Source organism: Parasteatoda tepidariorum, chromosome X1 (genome assembly GCF_043381705.1).
Source record: "Parasteatoda tepidariorum isolate YZ-2023 chromosome X1, CAS_Ptep_4.0, whole genome shotgun sequence".
In the NCBI taxonomy this organism is placed as follows: Eukaryota; Metazoa; Arthropoda; class Arachnida; order Araneae; family Theridiidae; genus Parasteatoda; species Parasteatoda tepidariorum.
In genome coordinates, this window is record NC_092214.1 from 531,788 (window position 1) to 554,000 (window position 22,213).

Here is a 22,213-nt window from a genome sequence, read left to right on the forward strand (position 1 = left end):
GCTGTTTATAATATAACAATCATTTAATAATAACAATATTTGTTGTTAAAAATGCATATAACATTCAAATTTGAAGCAATAAAATAATAATCTTTGCAACCGTGCATTTATCGACGAAATAAAATTGGACAGTGATACCCGACATTCATGTGAGCGGGGCTACCCGAAATCCAATTTTTTTGTAAATTTGTAATTACTCGTACTATTTTTCACATATAAACTTCTTTCTTTGTGCAAATTAAACTTAAGACTACATACTTTAATGCTGTGTGTATAGAAAAAGTTATTTTTTTAGTATTAAACTGAAGTTTAATCGAAACATTCAACCAGTTTTTCTTAATTTCATGACTACTGTATTCAACATATTTTCAAAACTATTGATTACTACGTTACCAGCTGCATAAACACTTGAAACTTTGAAAATAATCTTTTTTTTAATATAACAATTAATGTCCGATGACCCATTGACTTGAAAAAATAGCGTGTCTTTACGCCTTGGTGACGTCGTAGCCCTGTCTATGTTTCTAGTAAAATATCAATCCAATCTCGTTATTAACAAATTCTAACCTTTTGATTTTCCTTTTTAATTGCATTTTCACACATTACTTTAAATTTACAAAACATTTCAAATACTTCATTTTTATGCTTCAAAAAATAAGAAAGTACATCCCAGAGAAATCATCTATACTAAAACAAAAAATTCCTTGAATTCCCTAATGAATCAAAATTTACTGAGCCTACTAGGTCCGCATGAATTAACTCTAATATAGAATTATTTTACTCTATACTAATTGTTGGATGACTCTTATGGGTTACTTTACTTTTTTCACATTAATAATTTTCTAAAACTTTAAACCAAATCTTTGTAACTATGACATTTTGCATTTTAACCATGAGATTTGGATTTAAATGACTAAGTCTTTTATGCCAAATATTATAAGAATCCAAATTACTTACTTCATTACATTCTAACTGTTGATGACTTGTTATACATATTAAACATGTCTGTATAATACATTAATAATTATATTATGTAAGTGTAGAACCAATAAATTAGATATCTAGTGGGGAAAACATATTTTTTTTCTCTAAATATTTTAATTTGAGAAAATGCTTTTTTTTAAAAATTTTATTTTAGTTGTGTATTATTTCTTTCCGGAAAAAAGTATCTACGTAGAGCAAATTAATGCGAGTAACATTTAGGAGGATAACTCATGTCCATGTCTCTAAAAATGCTTCACCAATTCTGAAAAGACAATAAAAGTTTACTTACGTTTTGCCTAGTTATACCTTTTTATTTATTTAATTATTTTAAATAACTTCTATGTTTTGATTTTTATTTCTATATTTTAAATTTATTTCAATTTTAAGTATCAAAGATTATAAAGGATAACCATTCCAAATTTTTTAAAATCATTGAAATGCTTAATTTTTTTTTTATATGAAAGTTTTGTAGCCCAATTTGAAACAATTTCCAAAATATATTTGAGCTCGAAGCAAGGAATATAGAATACGTAATTAACGGGGGGAATTGCGCAGTATGACATCAGAACAGCAATTTATGGGAAGAACAACATACAAGATTTATACTCAGATTTAGCAGAGCAACATATGTGCCAAAATCCAGGTACATACAAAGCAAAGTGACACTCAGGAGGTACTTCACTTGAACTGGTTGTTAGACAAATTTATGGTTGGGTACGCTGCCTCCCGTCATTTTATTATTTTGTTCTATCATTTATTCATCATTTTATTATTTCTTTCATTATTACAGAATAAAATATGTTTGCAGATTTAATCGACAAGAATAATATAAATAAATTCTTAAAGAAATATCTTAATAAAGAGAACAGTGCAATTTAAATAGTGCAAAAATATAGCGAGAAACCAACTTTTAAAAAAAAGAGAACTTTCTTTCTAGCCAACCTCAGTCATCAGCGGTTGGGGGGGGAGGTGTAAATCTGTTTCGAGAACTTCTGTTGCTGTGCCCCTAAATGTTATTTTTCCTTATATACACAGGGACCGTACCAACCCTTGGGGGGCCGGTTTACACTAAATGAAAGCTAGCCTTCTTCCTCGCACACTGACCGTAGCCAAGCATCACTGGCTACAGTCAGTGTGCGGGTGGGTGACCACTTGGATCAGTCTGCGTAGGGACCGAGGGTGTGCGGTATTGGTCCTCGTTAAACTGTGCTACCGTAAAGTGCTCGACTTCACGTGCAGGTCGTCGGGCTACCGAAGCGGGGGTGCCATCCCCTCCGCAAAGGATCAAAATAGTGATGGCATGTCTTCGGATCATCCTCCGGGATGTTTCTCAGATCGTCGCCAATAGCCCATTGTGCAGCTCTAGTGCGACGTAAATTAACAACCACCACCACCTTCTTCTCCTTAAAAAGTTTTGACAAAGGGCCCTGTGTGCATTTCGTTGAGATGGCTCTGTTATGGATGTAAAATTCAATTGATTTAACTGCAACTTAGAGAGGTTGGGGAAAAAAACTATAATATGCTGGAAAATATTTGATCACTGTGTTAACACAAGTTTATTGGAGATGCTTTGATTACTCAAAATATGAATGCTTTAGTTTTGTTTAGCAATAAATGGAAAGATTTTAAATGTGCAAACAATAGATGAATGAAGAAGTAGAGAATTCATTGCCTGTGCTCCGATGTCGCTGATCATTAAATCCTTGTTTTTATTGTGTATGAGGACTTATTTCTCCTCCTTTTCTGTGTTTTAATTTTTAAAACAAAGTTTGAAGTGTGAGTTTATTTTAATGCAGGATTTTGCAATTTCTAAAAATTAAGAATGTTTTTATCTTAATTAAAAATTTTAATTTGCCTACTATTTAGTTGACTTTTTTAAAAAAAAATTTGCTTTTAATGTTACAAAATGATTTTTTTTGAAAAATATTTTTCAATCAATACAGTTACTAATATAATTTCATATGCAATATATATATATTTGGTGAAATGAAAATTATGCTATCTCTTAAGTTTATAAAAATTAAAATGAAAGTAATTATCTAATAAAATATTAGATATAATAAAATAAAAAAAACTTCTCTTTAAATATATTAGATGAGACAACTGCTAAAATCAGAATTTTAATTTTCATTAAAAAATCAGTTACAACGTAGTATTTTGTATAAGAAATAAATCACAAAATTTTCACATTTTATTGATTTGTACCTGGTAACAGAAATTAAAAGTTACTTTATTCTTTTTTATTTCTATATGAGAATACAATCATTTTATACCTGTCGTGTGATTCTTCTGCTAATACAGCGAATTACAAGACTGTTGATTCATAAACTTCTGCGAATCAATAATTTATGTTATGACAAACTCTTCTTGCAGTTTCACTGATCTAAAATTTAAAATTCATTGCTTACGCAAAATCTCGCTAACTAGACATTTATAATTCCGCCCTTACCAACACACTTTTTTTTTCTTGAGATTTATTTCACTCTCGATAACGGCTTTTTTTACTAAGATTTGTCAGAGAAAAAAACTTTAAATAAATTTGAAGAAAGCAAGACTGAAAAAATAAAGTTCTATAAAAACTTCAGCTAGAATTAATGAGCTACTGAGGCAAAGACAAAAATTAATAACCTAAAAAATAGTTCTGAAATGGCAAACATTTAAACGATCGTTTGCTAAAAAAACGGAATTTTTTTTTAGGGAATTTTTCTTTTATTTTAGGGTGTAGTAGTTTTGTTGCAAATTCCGGTTTATAACAGAAATATCATTCGATCAATGTGATCTATTTGGCTACAATTGGGTCAAATAATTTTTAATATATTTTTGACATTGAAATTTCGAATCGCACATTTCAGAAACCACTTTTCTGGTTGGTAGGTACTTTATTTACGTCGCACTAGAGCTGTACATTGCCGTAGGTCTGGGAAATCTCCCTGAGGATGATCTGAAGACATGAGATCACAATTTTTATTCTCTGCAAAGGGGGTGGCTCCTCTACTTTGATAGCTCAACAGCCTGTGCGCAAAGTTGAGCACTTTACAGTAGAACAATTAAACGAGACCAAAGGACCGCACCTTGACGTTTCGATCCTCATTTTTTCTTTTTCAGTTAATGCAAATAGTTTTGTAATTGTTTGTAAATTCTGATATGATACACAAAATTTTAATTGCGCATTTGAGTAATAACTGCAGTTTGTGTTTGGTTAGGATCAATACCATCCTAAATCTATGTTGTTTTTTTTATTGTTGTATCAGCTATTGATTAATGTTGCAATTTTTTTTAAATGTTTTTTTTTTTGAATCCCTGAATTTTTTGTGCATTATTATTTTTATGCATTACATGCAAAATTAAATTTGTGCATTTATTAGTCAATTTTTGATGTGACGATACCGCTGTTTTTTTTTTTTTTTTTAAATCTACCTTTTCACAGTTATTACTACTGATATATTCACACGGTTTTTTAAATTCTGATATTTTTATATGATATGCAGTTATTGCTGTTTATTTTCACAATTTTTTTTAAAATTATGATATTATGATAGTATCAGAAATTCAAATTCTGCACTTGATTATTCACTATTTTAGGCAATAATTGTATTGTTTTCCTTTTTTTTAATCAATTTTTTTGGCAGTTATCACTACTAGTTTTTTCATGTTTTTTAAAATCTCTATTTTTTTTATTACGATATTGTTTCTTACTACACATTTATCTCCATATAAATTTAATGAACACTTTTTGACACTTTTAATTCTGGTGATTTCATCCTGAGTGCATGCGTTTTTATTATAAATTTTTTTTCTTCAGTAATTGCCATGGATTTCACAATTTTTAAAATCGTTTTTTTATGTGATGGTCACTCGCTAAATGTGAAAAAGGAGGAATGTGTAATAATTTTTTTAAATGTATGTATTTTTTACTGTGTTGATGTGGATAAAAATTTTTTAAGTTTTTTTTCCCTCTCTTTAAATTTCCTAAATGTTACTTTGGTGCGTAAAAATGAGTCTTTTTCTCATATGTACGGAAAAAAATGCAAAAAGTAAATATTGAGGAAAAAAATTTTAGATAATTTTTTCTTCAAGCAATTACGTCTGTTATACTGTCTGTTGTTAATAATAAAGTTCGTTATTTGTTAAAGTTGTTTGTTGTAAGCTAAAGTTGTCTTATGTTATTTGCAAATTTTTTTAATTTGTTTACATACTATTCAGTTCTCAGTGATAATTGTGTTAGCCTTCGCTTAGCGAAGTGTTATTTTAAATGATAAAATCAGCATACATATGTGTGTTTCTGAAAAAGAAAATTGTGTATCTTGCTAACTTTGGAAAAGATTACCTAACTTGAACTTACAAAGACTACTGGCAAAAAAATTTTGGTTTTAATTCTTTATGAAATTATTGAGAAAATTAATAATTACCTATGTATTAAATTGGGACTCATTTCATGTTAAAAAAAAAAAAGAAAGAAAGAAAGACTCAAAAATTTAAGAATCTTGGGCACCAAGAGCCTATACTTTCCAGTCATTGAGAAAGCTCTATAGACTAACTACCATATACTTCCTCGCGAGTAATGAGAAAGTCTTGATGACATGAAGTATTGTTGTGCTACCATGCAATGAGGAGTGAGATTGTTGCAAATTTGTTGTCTGTAATCACCCATGCAAAGGGAGAGAGGTGCTTGTCTGCCATGGGGCCTTTGGGCTATTGCCAAAAGCTCTAACCACTGAGGAAAAGAGTGTCAATCCACAACTAGAGGTAGTTAATAAGCTCTATATAGTAGCCAGACCAAAATAAGAACAATCCTTTTTCTTCACAAGAATTGTCCATAATGAAGGCAACTTAAAACTCACTGTTGTCTATGCAATCGTTCGATTCTTCCTTCACGGCCCACGGTGTCTGACTTTAGTGGCCCAAGATCACCAAAGCATGATCTCAATGTGGAAACTCGTATTACTGCTTATATGTACTCATTGGTACACATAAATTTGCAACGTGCGAGCCTGGGGAAGTGCTTCTTTCTTATTACATGGGTCCTGAAGGAGTTCATTAGCTTCAAGCCATGTTGGCTGCCTTTCAATTTATATTAACTGATCAAAGATTTAATTGTAAAGGTGTGAAAGTTTTTCTTGAAATATCAATAATTATTATAACTATATAATATTTTTATTTTCTTAGGTATCTAGGTCATTATGAAAAAATTCATTTTATGGGAGAAGTGCCAGATCATGATAAAATTCAATCAACTGACTCACACAATCGAAAATTGCAGCTTAATTTTTTTCATCAAGTTCCAATGGTTTACAATACTTTGCAGCATGACATTACTGGTAATATTTTAAACAAATATGTTTTTATTGTGAAAAAATAGGAGTTGAGTATTATTTATATTGCTTAATTTTTTTTTTTTTTTTTTAAACCTTCAGAGCAAGATTCCCCTTCTTTTGTAGTTTTTGAAGCTAGGGTTTAAAACTTAAACTTATGAAGAAAAATGAATTTACTGTTTTTTAAATAAAAAGACAATATTCAATTATCACAGTTAATAGTATAATAGTATTTAATATAATAAATTGTTTTACCTTTAACCTGATTAGATTTTTTATGTTTTAATTTATTTTTTATAAAATAAAGTTTTACAATGCTAAAAAATTCAGACAAAATTTCTTTCATGGCTGTCAGTAAGGAATTTTGTCATTGTATATGGAATTTTGTTATTAGTATGTCATTGATTTTCCATTTTACCCACACGTGGTGCTGAGTTCAGCTTTTTCAACAATCATATGTACCTGAAATTCTTTATCATTATGAAAACTTTTAATTGACCCCATATTATACACATCTGCATTTTTTTAAAAAAATTATACGGGAAAATTTAATTTCTGAAAAATTTTTCTTGTTAAAAACAGTTGTATAGTTTATGAGGTATAAAATAAAAGCTTTACTTCAAATTTAAGTAACACAATTAATTGTGTATATGTGTGTCTACTTTTTCTAGGAGGATGCTCATTATTGTGCATAACCAAAGTGTATTGCTGCTCAAAGAAAAATATTAAGTTCAAATATAGAATTCTTTGAGTAGAAACTAAGTATTTTGCTATTTTTGGAGGGGGAAAAAAACATTAAATTTGCAAGAGTTGAAAAATAATTTTTAAATTAGTAATTTTACTGTAGTTCTAAAATTCATACATTGTAATATTATATGTATAACTGGTCCATTATGATGTCAACAACCATTTTGCTATCACACAATTTGTTTTACAATCTGCAATACCTTTTTTTTACACTAATTTTAAGGAAGAAACACTTTTAACTAGTAAAGAAAGTACAAAAATTTTATGATTGTGATATTCTGATTAATTTAAACTTTTATTAACTAGTTAATACTTCTTTTAATACTGTGCATAAACTTTAATCAATCATTTAGTACTTTTTCTAGATTTTGAAATTTTGTTTCATTCAAACGATGTCATAAAATTGAAACACTTGGTTCTTCTGCCTTTACTACATCATGGTTGTAAACAAAGTGCTTTTCGGGATCTTGAATTATATTGCAATTTGCGATTTTAATGTTATTCATTTTTAATTTCCGTTGTTATTTGAAGCTTTTCTACCAAAATTTTTTACTATTTAAAATCTGGATAATTTTTTTAATATTAATAAAATGTTAAAATTATTAAAAATTTTTGCGTAATCTTGAATGCTGAATATTTTTATTACAAGCTACTTATATGAAGATATCACGTTAATAGTAGAGTGGATTTCTTATAAAATTTTGTAACAGATCATAAAATATTTTTTTTTAAATTGAAAAAAGCTTCCATAATTATGATAATAAAAAAAGTCCAGGAGGCAGGCATTTTTAGGTAATGGAGGTCGGTATGGGGCTCCACTTTGTTACATTGACTTCGTCTGAATTCTTTGTGCTGCTATAAAATTGTTAAATATGTAATTATTAATGTATTATATATCTTACAAATATTTAGTAGCATTGATCGTGTTATAGTTTCCCAAAAAAAGTAAAAGTTTAGAATTCTTATCAACCTTAAAAAGTAAAATCTACTCTTCGTGTGTTACATGTATACTTTGTATCCTCTGCTATGTTCTTTCTATGAATTGCGTAAATTATTAGTATTAAAATCCCTGTATCAGAAAAATCTTGTTGCTGTTGTGGGGTGTTGCTCTAACAACAGAACTTGGCTTATTTCTTTCACAGTATATTGGATGTTTGTTAAATAATTTTCATTCCCCATATATAATTAATTTTATTAAATATATCATTAAATATTTTACTTCTCAATTTATAATTTATTTTCTAGATCTTGCTCGTTCAGCATCTGCATTGAATCGAAATTTTGTTTTCCCAACTGATTATGACAAATTATGCATGTCTCTTATATCTGGTCTTCCAAACGAACAAGAACTGGCTCTAAATGTGTGCACTATTTTATCTAATGAAGGAAATTATATGTTACATTTAGAACAGTGCCCAAAATTAGTTTCACTCCTCATTGCACAAGCAGGCATTTGGTCTCGAGGTACCATTTTATTTTTTTTTTAATTTTTATATAATTATTTATTTATCTATTGTGCAATGTTTGTATTTCATACCTCAAAATTAAGTAAAATTTAAAATAATTACATTTTTGCCATTTTCTGAAGAAAAAAAAAATTAAAATCTGATTCTTTTGCTACATTTAAATCACATAAGTAAGTTACTGTTTATGAAACACAAATTTGTTAATGAATGTGTCAATAATGAAGTAAATCTAATCTTGAGTGAACTCACTTTGGTTAGAAAATTTTAGGTATCAATAGATTCACTTGGTTATCAAATGTAATTATATTCTTTACAAAGGCTTCATTGATTGTTATAGGTAAAACATGCTAACTTGTGATATTTTCTCAACCCAGTATGCAACTAGCAATGCGAAAAAAAAGAAGGTAAAAAAAAATTACAGGCTAGACAACTCTTGCAATCAAAATTTTTAAGGATTATTTAAACTTAGAGACTTCTTTCTTCCACACCAAACTTTAATTTTGAATTTTTACAGTATCCTTTGTGACATTTAAAGTACAAAGCCAACAGAATTTGAGAATTAGTATTTTGAATTTTATAATTAAGTTTGGGTTGTCATAGGAGACTAAAATGCAACTATTTTCGGCCCGAGGCAACTATGGCAACTTTTTTTTTTGCCTGAAAAGGCCAAAAAAGCAACTATTTTCAGGAAAAGGAGACTATTGGGAGACTTTTCTGTACTCCTAGTGATGTTTTTTTAGCTTAAATTGGGTTGATAACCTGCGGCCCTGACACAATAAATTTTTTTTCTTATAAAATTAAAAATTTTGAATTGCAAATTTTAATCATCATTTTTTAATGCTCTCAGATCCCTTCTCAACAGTTATTGCTGCAAAATTCTGCATGGTTTTAAAAAGCCAAATTTTTAATTATATATATGTTTGTGTGTGTGCGTGCGTACGCGCGATAAATCAATTATTGATAAAAAGTAAAACATTTTATGAAAAATTATTCTTTTGAATGAATAGACAGGGACAGTGATGACGTATTTTATGACGTCAAACCCCGCGTCCTTCCAAACATGTTCCAAACATTTTTTCAAACGAACCATTTCAATGGCATTTACTATGTGAATTTAAGATGGTAAGATTTTTAGTTTATTATTGAAATAAATAAATTTATATAGCGCTTCTAAGGGACTTATTCCTAATTTAAGTAGTTTTCTTTATACGGGGTATCAGTAGATTTTACGAGTTAAGTGCATTAAATGCTATAAAAAAAAGTTTCAAAATGGTCAAGTTATCTTTAATTTTGATGCATAAAAATTTAAGCGTCAATATTTTTAACTCTTGTTTCATGTTTATAATAACGTCTTATTTTATTTAGAATTTGTTACATATTCTTGATCTACATCTAATTTTTTTCTTTAGTTATGGATAGGCATGCATTGTTTTTAAAAACGTTTTGTAATTTTTAATCTATAATTAGATTGTATTTATCAATACTAATGTCTGTTTATTTAATTAAGTCTGATGATTAAATTTGTAGTTATTGTAAACTTTGTTTGCTTAAGATTTTCTGATTATTGCTGCTAATTCTCATTAGCTTTAGTTTTTAACTACTAAATAGGAATAAATTATGTTACTAACTTATTGTTAAATGTGCACAGAGTTTTAGTTTAAACTGAGATTTATTTTGACTTGAGATTTTTTCTTGTTATATTTGTCAACATCATCATTAAATAGTTTTTAACAATAATTTTATGCATTAATTTTTTGAGAAAATTAAGATACCTTATTATTAGATAATTAATATTAGATTATTCTTAACGTTACTAGTGTAGTGCTAAGTTAATGTGTAGTGTTATGATAGTGCAGTGTAGTGTTATGTTAAAAGGGTCAATACTATGTTTAGTTTCCAGAATTTTAATATATAGAATAGCTAAATTATTTTAAAATTTTTTTTAATTTTCATTTTAAAATGCGAGAGGAACAATTTTTGTAGGTGTTATATATGAATTTATCTTAAAATCTCAGATTCCTATTTTATTCGATAAGAAAGTGCAACATGAATTTTTTAGAATTCTTTAAAACATACTTATCCCATACAGAAACTTTTATTTAACATTCATATTTATTAATCTATGTATTCACATAGGTGTTTAAATTTTACTTATATAATAATATTAATTTCGCATGCATTTCAAATAAATATAATTCAAATTTTTAAGAAATTTTTTAATTTAGAAACTTAACTCTTTAATGCATGTATACATATTTAGTTATACAGCTTTTATATTTGGCAAATGTTACTGTTATCACTTTTTAGAGAATAAAATTTGCATTTAACAGTCTAAATCAAAATTTTTTAAATTACCTTCATAGTAATATTTTATTTGTTACAGTGAACGTAATATTCAAGTCATCCAAATTTATTTCATAATTTGGTTGTAAATATGTTTTAAGATCTGTCAACGTCTGTGTTAAGATCTTGTTTACATAATATTTTTTTTTTTTCTTCCTATCATTTTAGCTCAAATTTATTGGTAAATTTACTATTTTAAAAACGTGTATCTTAAATGCTTTATAATTTTCACTAACTTATCTGACTTTATTCATGCTCCTTACATAACTTTTTAATTTGTTTTTAAATTTTCATTATTATTTACAATTAATAAGTTGTCTCAATATTATAAAAAAAAATTTATTTAATATAATATACATATTTTAAGAAAAATTAAACATAAATTAGAAATAACATTTTTCAAATAATAAGATTCACAAATTTCCGATTTCCAGATTATAACTACAATTTATATGGTAAATATTAAATACTAATTCTCCCAATCATACATACAAAAAGTTTTCATAATCATTTACAATTAATAAGCTACTCCAATTAATATCATAAAAAGAGATTAACATAATATTAATATATGCAACACTTTTTCTTGCCATTTCAGTGGTTAAATTCGACTCTATATTAATATATTCAAAGATTTAGTTGACCCACTTTTAACTACATGAGAAACGCCATATTGTTTGCTCCGTTCAAAACAAAGTTTGGAACGAAGAGAGCTAATGACGTAGGACTAACCCTGTCTGAATTCTGGTATTGCCATCCACTTGACTAAATGGATCATGGTATATGGCAATTAAGTCGTTTAATAATATTTTAGTCATATTTTTAATAAATTTTTTTTCTTATTTAGGCAACTATTGGCATTGTTTTCTGCAACATTTTCATGCTTTAGGCTCCTAAAAGTAATTTGTTCATTTTTTTCTGTGGCAACCCTGTACCTATATAATTCTACAATCAGCATTATCATACATCAGTCTGTTTTCAAATTTTTCCTAAGTATCAGTGTTTTTGAGTAATTTGTGTTAAGAAAATTTGATAAATAAGTTCAAAAATAACCTAAATGTTTCTTTTTGTGCAAAATAGTTTCATATTTTTTTTTTTATTTTTTCGTAATTTGAGTTTCTGGTTAATTTGATACTTTTTGTTCATTTTCCACTCTCATGCCTGAACTAAGCAACCACTTCATTTTTTATTTTTTTTGAAAAGTACATTGCTCTTGAATGACACTCTATCTTAAGACGTTTATTAAATGCTAGAAAATTAAAAAAAAATTAACCTGAAATCAGCATGGTGAAAGAAGAGGCTTCTTAAGCTGTAACAAAATTACAGTTTTTACAACTTTTGTAACTACTATGATCCATCTCAATTTTCAATTCCAAGATCAGAAAATATTAGCTTAACCAATGGTAGGAGATAGCTAGCTTCATTGTTTACCAGCTGGTGGGATGAAGTCATGCCAGTTTACTTATGTGTGTAATAATACAATAAAATAAGTTTAAAATTTCTTTTTCAGGAGAAACCTCACTGAAGTTTTTATTTTTGCAAAGTTGGAAGGGATTAAAAGGTAGAAAAATGCAAAGATTTTGGAAAAGCACTTTAGACCTGCGGAACACTTTACTTGTCCAGTTATTAGACATAGATTTAGGTATATTTGGCTCTTGTTTTTTACTGGCTTTAAAATCATAAGAATAAGGACCTTTTCTCACATGATACTATTTCCAGGTGAATGCAATCCGGACGATACATTGCTGAATTTAGAGACTGATCTTGGATCATTGAATATAGAAGGTCAAAGAGTGCTAAGGGTAATTTAATTTTTATTTTATTATTTTTGATTTATTATTCTTTAACATTTAAATCAAAATGAACTTTTACTTATAGGTTGCCCTAATTTTACACAATTTATCATTTGAAAAAAATAATGTTCCTGTTTTAGTGTCTAATTCAAATTTTATAAGGTAGGTGGTTATTAAATATTTTCATTTAGTTTGTCAATATGCATTATCTGACTTGACTAGTTGAATTTTTAAAATTTAACCAAACAAATCTTTCCTTTGAGTTTTGAATTCTCCAACAATGACAATTTCCAGTTTTGTGGTGAAATTGCGTTTTCCCCTGGGAACTCACTGACTTTTTTTTTTTTTCGAATCTCGTTTTCCCTGACTATTCCCAGGGCTTTTGAATCCGTCATTTTACTTTCAGAGGATATCAATGTTCACTTTCTGAATTTTCATCCCAGATTCTAAATTTAACAGGATCCGAGTTTAAAAAAATAATCATACTTATTTATTATTTTATTTTTTAAAACGTCATGTTCTTAGAAGGAGTGGTAAAACTTAGTTGCTTTTATAATTATATGCTCCCAATTTTCTTCTTTCTATTTAATCCACTTTTTTAATTATATGTTCCCAATTTTCTTCTTTTTATTTAATCCACTTTTTTAAATAATGAGAAAAAAAAACTAACCTCTCAAATTTGGATTTTAACACATGTTTTTTAACTCTCTTTGGAATCATTTAATTCTGCTTGATAGTTTTTTTTATTTTTCCCCTACTAGCACAGTCATGTTAATAATTTACTAAATTATAATTACAAAATTCTGATTATTTCTTAAATGATTAAATTCAGCTTAACTATTTTCCTACTTTATTATTGAATAATGAGTAGCCGTATTTAAATATTTTTCGTATTTCCATTTTACTTTTCGAAGTAAAGTATAGGGATATATTTTTCTTTTTTATTTCTCTTTCATCTTCTGTTCACTGATATGCATGTGCAATGCATTTTCCCCACCCCCTCCTAAATCAAAGAGAAAACGAAATCAGCATACCACTCCTTTGAGTTTGATTGACGGCAGCTCATCAGAAAAACGATTCTTTCTGACATACCGGAGAAAATAAAACATTCGTCCCTTCCTTGTCTCCTCTCGATCTAAAGATGAAGGTCACAGAAGAAATGACGTTTCTCTGGGCAAATGGGGAGAAAAATTCTTCCCCCACATTTTCCTCTACTTAGCTTCAAGGATGAGTCAAATTTCCGCTTTTTTTCATAATCGTTCTAGTTCGGGAAAACCGAGCAAAATTTTTCCCACTTTTCTGGATACCGGATAAATGGTTCTACAGGGTGTCTCAGTTAAGCGTTTCAGAACTTCTAAGAGGGGTAGGGGGCATCCTGACGACTCGAAATCATATAGCAATGTGGGGTCGGAAATGCTTTCCTGAAGCGGTGACGTACACAGAAGCACCATAAAGAAAAGAGACCGTAAGTGAAAAATCGCTATAATAATACATTGAAAAAATTATATGGTACATGGGCCAAAGTAAGTGTTCGAAGTTTCTGCCACCGGCTACAATGTACACCTCACATCTCCGGCGCATGGACATTCGAACATTCTGCAATACTCCAGGCATATCTCGCAGGCAGCTACTGCGATTCTTGCAACCAGCATTATCAACAGGGGTGTCATAAACCAGTGTTTTCATATGACTCCAGAAATCAAGACATGATAGGTCGGGTGACCGAGGAGGCCATATAATTTTTTCAATGTATTATTATAGCGATTTTTCACTTACGGTCTCTTTTCTTTATGGTGCTTCTGTGTACGTCACCGCTTCAGGAAAGCATTTCCGACCCCACATTGCTATATGATTTCGAGTCGTAAGGATGCCCCCTACCCCTGTTAGAAGTTCTGAAACGCTTAACTGAGACACCCTGTATACTGTATTACTTACCTCTTTCACCTTAAAGTTAACTTTTTTTTACACACTTGATTCAGGGCGATTACGTTGTAAATTAATGTTTTCCAACAGACTTTACATTAATTTAATTTCATATTAATACGGTGTTATATTTTTTATTAATGTGATGTTGTAACGACAATTTGTTAATGATTTATTCAAAAATCACTTTTAACGGTTTCATCGTGAATCTATTTTTTTCCCTGAGAGTTTTTTCAACCATTTTTTTAAAATTTTATTTTTTATACAATGTTACTACCTATGCATATTTCGAATTTAACCCCTTTAGGACAATGATCACATGTGTCCAGTTTTGCACATATTTCCAATTTTGATACTTTTAATACGATATTATTATTTTTTATTTCATTAATCACTTTTTACCACATGTGTTTTGCGCCATTTCTTTTGTAAAAGCACTTTTTTTGTTGCAATAATACTTATTTAACGTTTTATTCAGTTCTTCACATTGTTTTTAAAAACACATTGTGTTTTAAATATTTTAACAATATTTTTGTTGTATACTTTCGCAGCTTCTTTATAATACTTTAAGTCATAGCAGCTGAAGTCAAGCATGCAACTTTTTTTTTAGTTGGGAAAAATTAGAAAATATTTATTATGAAATGTTTTTTTTTTTTTTTAAATTTTCAGTAGTAGTAAATTAAAGCAATAAACAGCTACAACAATTATGTTTCTAAACCAACTTTTTTCCTTTAAGTTGTATATTTTTAAGATTATTAGGATGTTGCCTGAATATTAACACTGTTTTTAATTAAGTCACTATTTATCACTTTTTAAAAAATTTTAGTCACTTTTTTCACAACTTTTTCTACTATGACCCTCTCTGAGCCCTGTGTTATAAGACCCATTATCATGAAAAGTATAAATGTAGATTAAGGAGAGAGAAAAAATAGCTTTACTCATGAAAAAAACTTAAAAAATGTGTATATTTTCCATATGTTGAAATTTGCTTTGAAAGGAAAATTTTTCTTTCCTTTTCAAACGTCCAAAAAAATTGTGGATAGAAACAAAGACATAGAGAAGACTTCTATAGTAGAGAATAAGAACAAAGTCATTGTTAAACTCAATATTTTTATTCCTTTTTTATCAGGCTTATGATGCTTTGCTTAGTTTTTTCTTACAAAAGAATCTCTCATTCAAAAAAAAAAAAAAAAAATAGTCAAAAATTTTGTTACTGCTTATTGTCACCAAATAATAGTTTGGCGTTTACTACTAAAAGCAAATATTAATATCATTAATTTTTATTCTTTAATAATAAAAATGAATCTAGATTACAAATGTCTTTTTTTTCTGTCTGTAAAGATAGTTGTAAAATATATATATATTTAGGTTTCTTTTACTGAGTATATATTCTTCTTGGACTAATCTCAAACAGACAGCATATGATACTCTGTCCAATATTGCCTCTGAAGTAAGTATAATGTTTGCTTTGAAACAAAAACAACAAAGTGATTGGAAAAAGGTATATAATTATAATTTGTAATTTATTTATTCTTTAGATAAAATTATCTATTGAGAAAGACATTAGCTCACGTTTAATATTCGAAACTGTTATGAAGGGAATACAGTCACCTGATAGATACATGAATATAAGGTCAATGGACATTTTATCCCAATTGTGTAACTATGAGCCCAATGAAGACATTATACCATCTCAATTAGATGCTGAGGTATGTTTGAAGTTTTTGAATTCTATTATTAAATAACCCTATATTCTTGGGGTGCATGACCTTTTTGAGAAGGACCTCTTGCCTAGCATTTTAAGTAAAGAAGGGCTGCATACTTATTTAGAAATGTTGACAGCAAATATGATAATTTTTATAAACATTAGTGCTCTAAGATCAAAATTTTTTTCATTAGTAAACTTGGTAATATCTTTACAGCAAATTAAATATTTTTAATTATTTGAATTTATTCAAAAATTAAAAATCAGGGATTATTAGGTTTAAACATGAACCAAAAATTACAACGAAAACATTATCATGCAAAATTAGATCCAATATTTATTTAGTATTATACTTCAGATGTTATTTTGTGAATTATTAGAGATTGTATGAATTTTACGTAGAAAAAGTTTTCTTTTTGTTGTTGTTTTTTTTTTTTTTTTAAAAAATCACCTAAGCTGCAAAGAATTTTAAACTCAATTCCTAACAGTGATCAGCTTAAAAATTCACATTTTCTTCCTCTTTTCATGTTGCAATAACATCATGTTAAATATTGTGATTTTGAATATGACATGGATACACAAACACACAGCCCTAATTGACAAAAAAGCAGTGGGAAAATAATTTGGAATTATAATGATATGAGTGCAAAATTGTATAAAAAAGTGATTATTTAAATACGTGATTAGAAACTCTCACTTCATAATAACAGTGTATCATTACTCCTGAATTGTAATAATCTCTTAGTTAAGATATGAGTTTTCAAAAATACGTTTAAAAGCGTAGCAATGACATTCATTTTTTTTAAAAAAATGAAAATAATAATTTAGATTTATAAGGAAATCAGGGATATTAAAGCATATCAAAAAATTATCAATTAAATACTCAGTTTATGACTCACGAGTGGTAATATATGAAATGTATCGTGATTTTAAAAACCACCTGAAAATTTGTAATTATAGCTGTCCAAAAAAATCAAAATAAATTATTGGGCTTATGATGAAATCAGCTAAAACAGAGAATCAAAAAGTTATTACTCAAATTCTAAATTCGTGTATTGTAATATCTTACCAAAAATAGTAGGTTTTTTAAAAATTATGTGGAATTCCAAAGCATTTACTGTGGTAAAAGAGATTGAGAAACAACGAAAATTTACAATAAAATTTTTGCAAATTGAACTCGTCAAAAAGTGATAACTCTAATGTGCTTTTCAAAATTTTCAAAGTTTTTTTATTTTTCAAAAAAAAAATTTTTTTTAAAATTGTGTTCAGAAGCTTCTGTGTGCCACATATCAACAGTCATCAGGCCGCTGGTTGTGCACCCCTGCATATTCATTATAAAATATAGATGAAAAATCTTAATATAACATTGAGAAATTATTTATATGTCCTATAAAAAATAATCTGAGTATGCATAAGGTGAACAAGAATCAAATTGTGCATTTTTGATCTTATTCTCCATAGGGTTGGGTTTGTCACGTCAGAATTCTGCCGAAAAGTGTCTTAAACTGTTGAAATGTGAGAAAACCTGGCCTATTAACTTTTCTGACATTGAAGACATTTTATTAGAAGTCAAGTTCCATAACTGTTTATATCATGCACAATACTTGCATTATAATTATTTCTTTCATTATGATTTATATTACATATGATTTATAAAAAAATATTCCTGAAACTATTAGCTTTTTTTTTCTTCAAAACGCATGGTATTATTTATGCTTAAAGATAATTATTCTGAAACATTATATTATCATTATTATGAAACATTATAACAATTCAGCTCAATTCTTATCTGTAATATAGATAAGAATTATGAAGTGTTAATTGCTTCGTGGCAAAAGCGCAGCGCGGTAGAGCAGCAACATTGTGGAAGTTTGTTAGAGTTTTTGCAGAAAGATTTTTCATTTGGGAAGCAAAAAAGATACTAATACACGAGATGCCTTTCTCGTGTATTAAAAGACAAAGAAATGCTCTTGATTTTTTCTCCTCTGAGGATAAAAAATTTGGTAATGACTAGCTACAGTTAAAATTTATAATATGAAGAGTAATTCCCAAAATCACAAAAATTTATAAGATTGTTCACTCTAAATGTTATGTTTTTTTATGAACATCATTTTACACATTTTAATAAAATATGACTATGATTGGGAATTTTGTAGCAAATTCAGATTTGTAGAGAAAGAATTAATAAATCAATTTGGTACGTTTGTCCTTATTTTTATTTAGTTGAAATAAAATCAATTTAATATGATACTTACACATAAAAATTTTAAATGCATTTAAGTCATCTCTCAATTGCTCACAACTTCATCTACCGATACCATCGTAAATACAGTAGTGTTTTGATCCTTTTTTTTGGCAACTATTACTAAGAATTTTTACTTCAATTTTTAAAATCCCGATGTCTTTCATTGCTCAGTTATTACTATTGATTCTCTAATGGTATTTTTTACTAAATACCAACGATATTGTAACCTCAATTTGTCTCGATATCGTAAATTTAAGTGGTGTTTCAATCGTTTTTCATCAGTTATTGCTTTTCTCCTTTTTTTTAAAAATATATCCCAATGTTTTTTTTATACAATTTTGAAATTGTGTATTTGATTATATACCTTTAATGTAATAATTACTCCATTTTTTGCAGTTATTGTTTCCTCATGGTTTTAAAAACTATGTTTGTCATTTTATATTATTTTGACACTTTAAATTCCAATTACGCTTTTAAGTAACCACATTTTAAGTCGCTGGATTTACTTACATAATATCGTAAATTCATGTGGTGTTTTGATTATTTTTCTGGCAGTTATTGATATTGATTTTATTATGGTTTTTAAAGAACCAATGTATTTCAGACAGGAAAATTCGTATTGCGCATTAGACTATTTACACTTCTTTCCAAAAGACCTCCTATTTTTAAAAAGTAGAGAGTTTCTGAAGATTTGAGGAGCTATTTTCTCATTTATTGTGCTATTATATACATCAGCACATTTCTGCTTTTTCTAATTTGCAAAAAAGGATATGTTTTTCAGAGATGAGATTTTTCCGCTTTATAGCGGATTTCCGCCTTTTTCGCTTTTGTCTCTCAAATTTTAGCCTATAAAATAAAATAATTTTATTTATTTCCGATTTGATAAATAGTTATAATATATCAAAAGATTATAGAAAATTCAAACTACATAGATGACAACCCTTCCGCATATCTACTTATTTTAGCTTTTACGCGCAGAAAATCAGATTTTCCTCATTTTTACCCTTCCGCTAGATAGCTCGTATTTTTGTAATCTAGACCTCGCTGCATTTTAATATTAAACATCAATTTTCGTATTTACCTGATTTAAAAGTTGCGATTCTTATTCACATGATTTCAATATCGCGATTTGTATTGAGGTATTTTTAAAATTCTATGTAACGATTCGTATTCCTGCGAGTTTATTCAATGTCGTGATTCGTTTTTGTGGTTGTAATATCCGACATCTATTTTCGTATTTACATGTGATTTAAAAATTAGGCATCGTAATTCCTATTTACGCGATCTGAAAATTACGCATCATGATTTGTATTTTCACATTTTTGAAATCCAATATCGAGTTTCATTCACGTGATTTCAATATCGTGATTCATATTCACACGCTTTTAAATAAATCCTTTATCATGATTCTTGTAAAAAGTAAGTTTTTTTCTCAAATTAGTTACTATAAAAGTGGCAGTTTTTCTATTGACGATTATTGCTATGTATAGGCATGACAACTTCAGCAAAATTGGATGAGAATATGTTACTGATATTTTTGCTGTAAATCACATAATATTTACTCGCAGGAAAATTCAGCTTTTTTACCTTTGGCCAATCTCATCCCTGGTTTTTACATTTCTAAGTGCGAAAGTATAGAAAAAATAAAGGTGTGAAAAAAAGATAAATAAAAGCGAATTTTTTCCCTTAGGGTTGCTGCAATATAATTGATCCCTGCTTGATGGAGTTTTGTTCATTATGCTTTGCCAACCTTTAGTGATAGAAATGTATCATAGTTGACGGAATTTCTCTTTAATAATAATTTTTTTCATGGTTTAATATGGTTTCTATTTTTGTTTCATATTCAATGTTTTTTCGATCTTTAAATTTGTTGTGTTAATTTGAAATATTGTCCTCAATATTTAACTAGTTGTTATTTTAATAATAAGAGGATTAATTTTTAATCATTACCATTTAATTTTATGTGTGTAAATTTTATAGTTAACAGGTGTAATTTAATTCCTCAGATTCCTTTTATTCTCTGCAAATTACAAGTAGCACTTCGCGTTACACTTAGAGAAGTATAATTTATGCATTCTTGGAGTTGCACATCGACTGAATTTTTTATGCATATAATACTTTGCAATTCACATCCCTGCATTTTAAACATTACACGTTTGAAACATTGACATAATGACATTTCAAAACAATCAACATAATTGTGATAGCTTAAAGTGAAATTCCTTTAAATTGTTAATTTTATTATAGTTAAGCTTGTAATTCATGTTGCTTAATTTGTATGTTAATTGTATTTGTTTACTTTTTTCCAATGTTTGTAAGAACTGACAATGAACCTGCCCGCAACAAAGATCCTATAATATCACATAGGAATGAATGTTTTTTAATGTAGTTTAGTTTTATTATTATTCTCATTCCATTATATTTAACCTTTTTATTGCAGGCTTATCAACACATGGTGTCTTTTCTATCTGTTCATGATATAATGTTAATGTTTTATGCTTTAGAAGCTCTGTATGCATTGTCTGATCTTGGGCGATATGCATGTGAAAGAATAGTTTGTGTCCACAGATCTATAGGTAAATATCCTTTAAAGACTGTTTTCGTTGCTGCCGTAAATTGGGCTGGATATACTGAAGAAGTACCCCAAAAATACAAAGTTACTTGAAAAGCAGCGACAATTGAGAATCTTACGGAAAAGCCAAATTAACAGGGGTTACTGGAGCTGCAGCCCCCCCCCCTGTCTAAAGAAAGAGTAAAACTTACATATGTAACTTTCAAGTTGAAAAAATGCATTCTATTTTTTTTTTTTAAGGTAAATTCTGAATACTAGAAACAAAGGTGTTATATTCAGTTAAATGCACCCCTCGACGATGGCATGTTAGATGAATTTTCACATTTGTCCTGCTCCAATTCCCTAGTTTTATTGATTATCATCATTCTGTTCAAATCAGAAATGAGATTTTTCCGCCCGCAGCCAAATTTCTGGCTTTCTATATTTTTGACATAAAAATTTCCGCCTTTTAGTTACCGTTTCTTTTAGCAGCTCACTATTTTGCATTTTTGTCCAGTTTATTATGAATTGGACGTGTGAAGAACCACGTGGATTTGCGATGCAGTCACTGTTTGGTAATTGAATTAAAAATTATGAGATATTCAAATCTGCATAGAACTTGCTTGCAATAACTGTCAAAAATTAGATAAACAAGGCCATGTAGAATAAGTTGAAATAGCCGAGAATCAAACTTATAAAAAATACACTGAAATGCGCTATTCAAAATCGGCATGTCATAACAAATACAGATAAAAAAACAGGGTTTAAAGACCATGTGGAAATTATTTGTTATAGTTATGGAAAAAACGTTAAACGAGTATGAATTGCCAATAGATGGGAATCGAAAGTGCTAAAAAGTTATTGCCCAATTGAAAATTATTGCGTATCTCATTGTAACACAGTATTAAAAATTGAATAGAAATCCAGAACAATAACTGCCAGGAAACAAAGGACAAACTCTGTGAAATATGTTTCAGAGCAAAATAAATGTACCAAATAGTTATTTCTAAAATGTACGTTTCTAAATTTTTGTGTTGTAATAAAATCTAAGAAAAAGTAACAAATTTAAAAATCGTGTAGAAATCTGTAGCAATAGCTGCCAAAAACCAAGACGCGTAAAATGCTTTGGAATCGGTGTGAATCG

The 22,213-nt window shown here is 28.4% G+C and overlaps 1 protein-coding gene across 4 annotated transcripts in view; it reads left to right on the top strand.

The window, feature by feature from the left end:
• The window catches only part of LOC107455719 (AT-rich interactive domain-containing protein 2), a 143,358-nt gene that overhangs the window by 73,532 nt on the left and 47,613 nt on the right, over window positions 1–22,213 (top strand). For all 4 annotated transcript variants that reach the window (XM_016073386.3, XM_071187979.1, XM_071187978.1 and 1 more), the window contains 8 exons: window positions 6,151–6,302; window positions 8,289–8,507; window positions 12,363–12,494; window positions 12,572–12,654; window positions 12,731–12,807; window positions 15,937–16,018; window positions 16,107–16,277; window positions 20,959–21,094. In XM_016073386.3, the coding sequence (XP_015928872.1) occupies window positions 6,151–6,302; window positions 8,289–8,507; window positions 12,363–12,494; window positions 12,572–12,654; window positions 12,731–12,807; window positions 15,937–16,018; window positions 16,107–16,277; window positions 20,959–21,094 (1,052 nt within the window). The remainder of the gene's footprint in view (window positions 1–6,150; window positions 6,303–8,288; window positions 8,508–12,362; window positions 12,495–12,571; window positions 12,655–12,730; window positions 12,808–15,936; window positions 16,019–16,106; window positions 16,278–20,958; window positions 21,095–22,213) is intronic.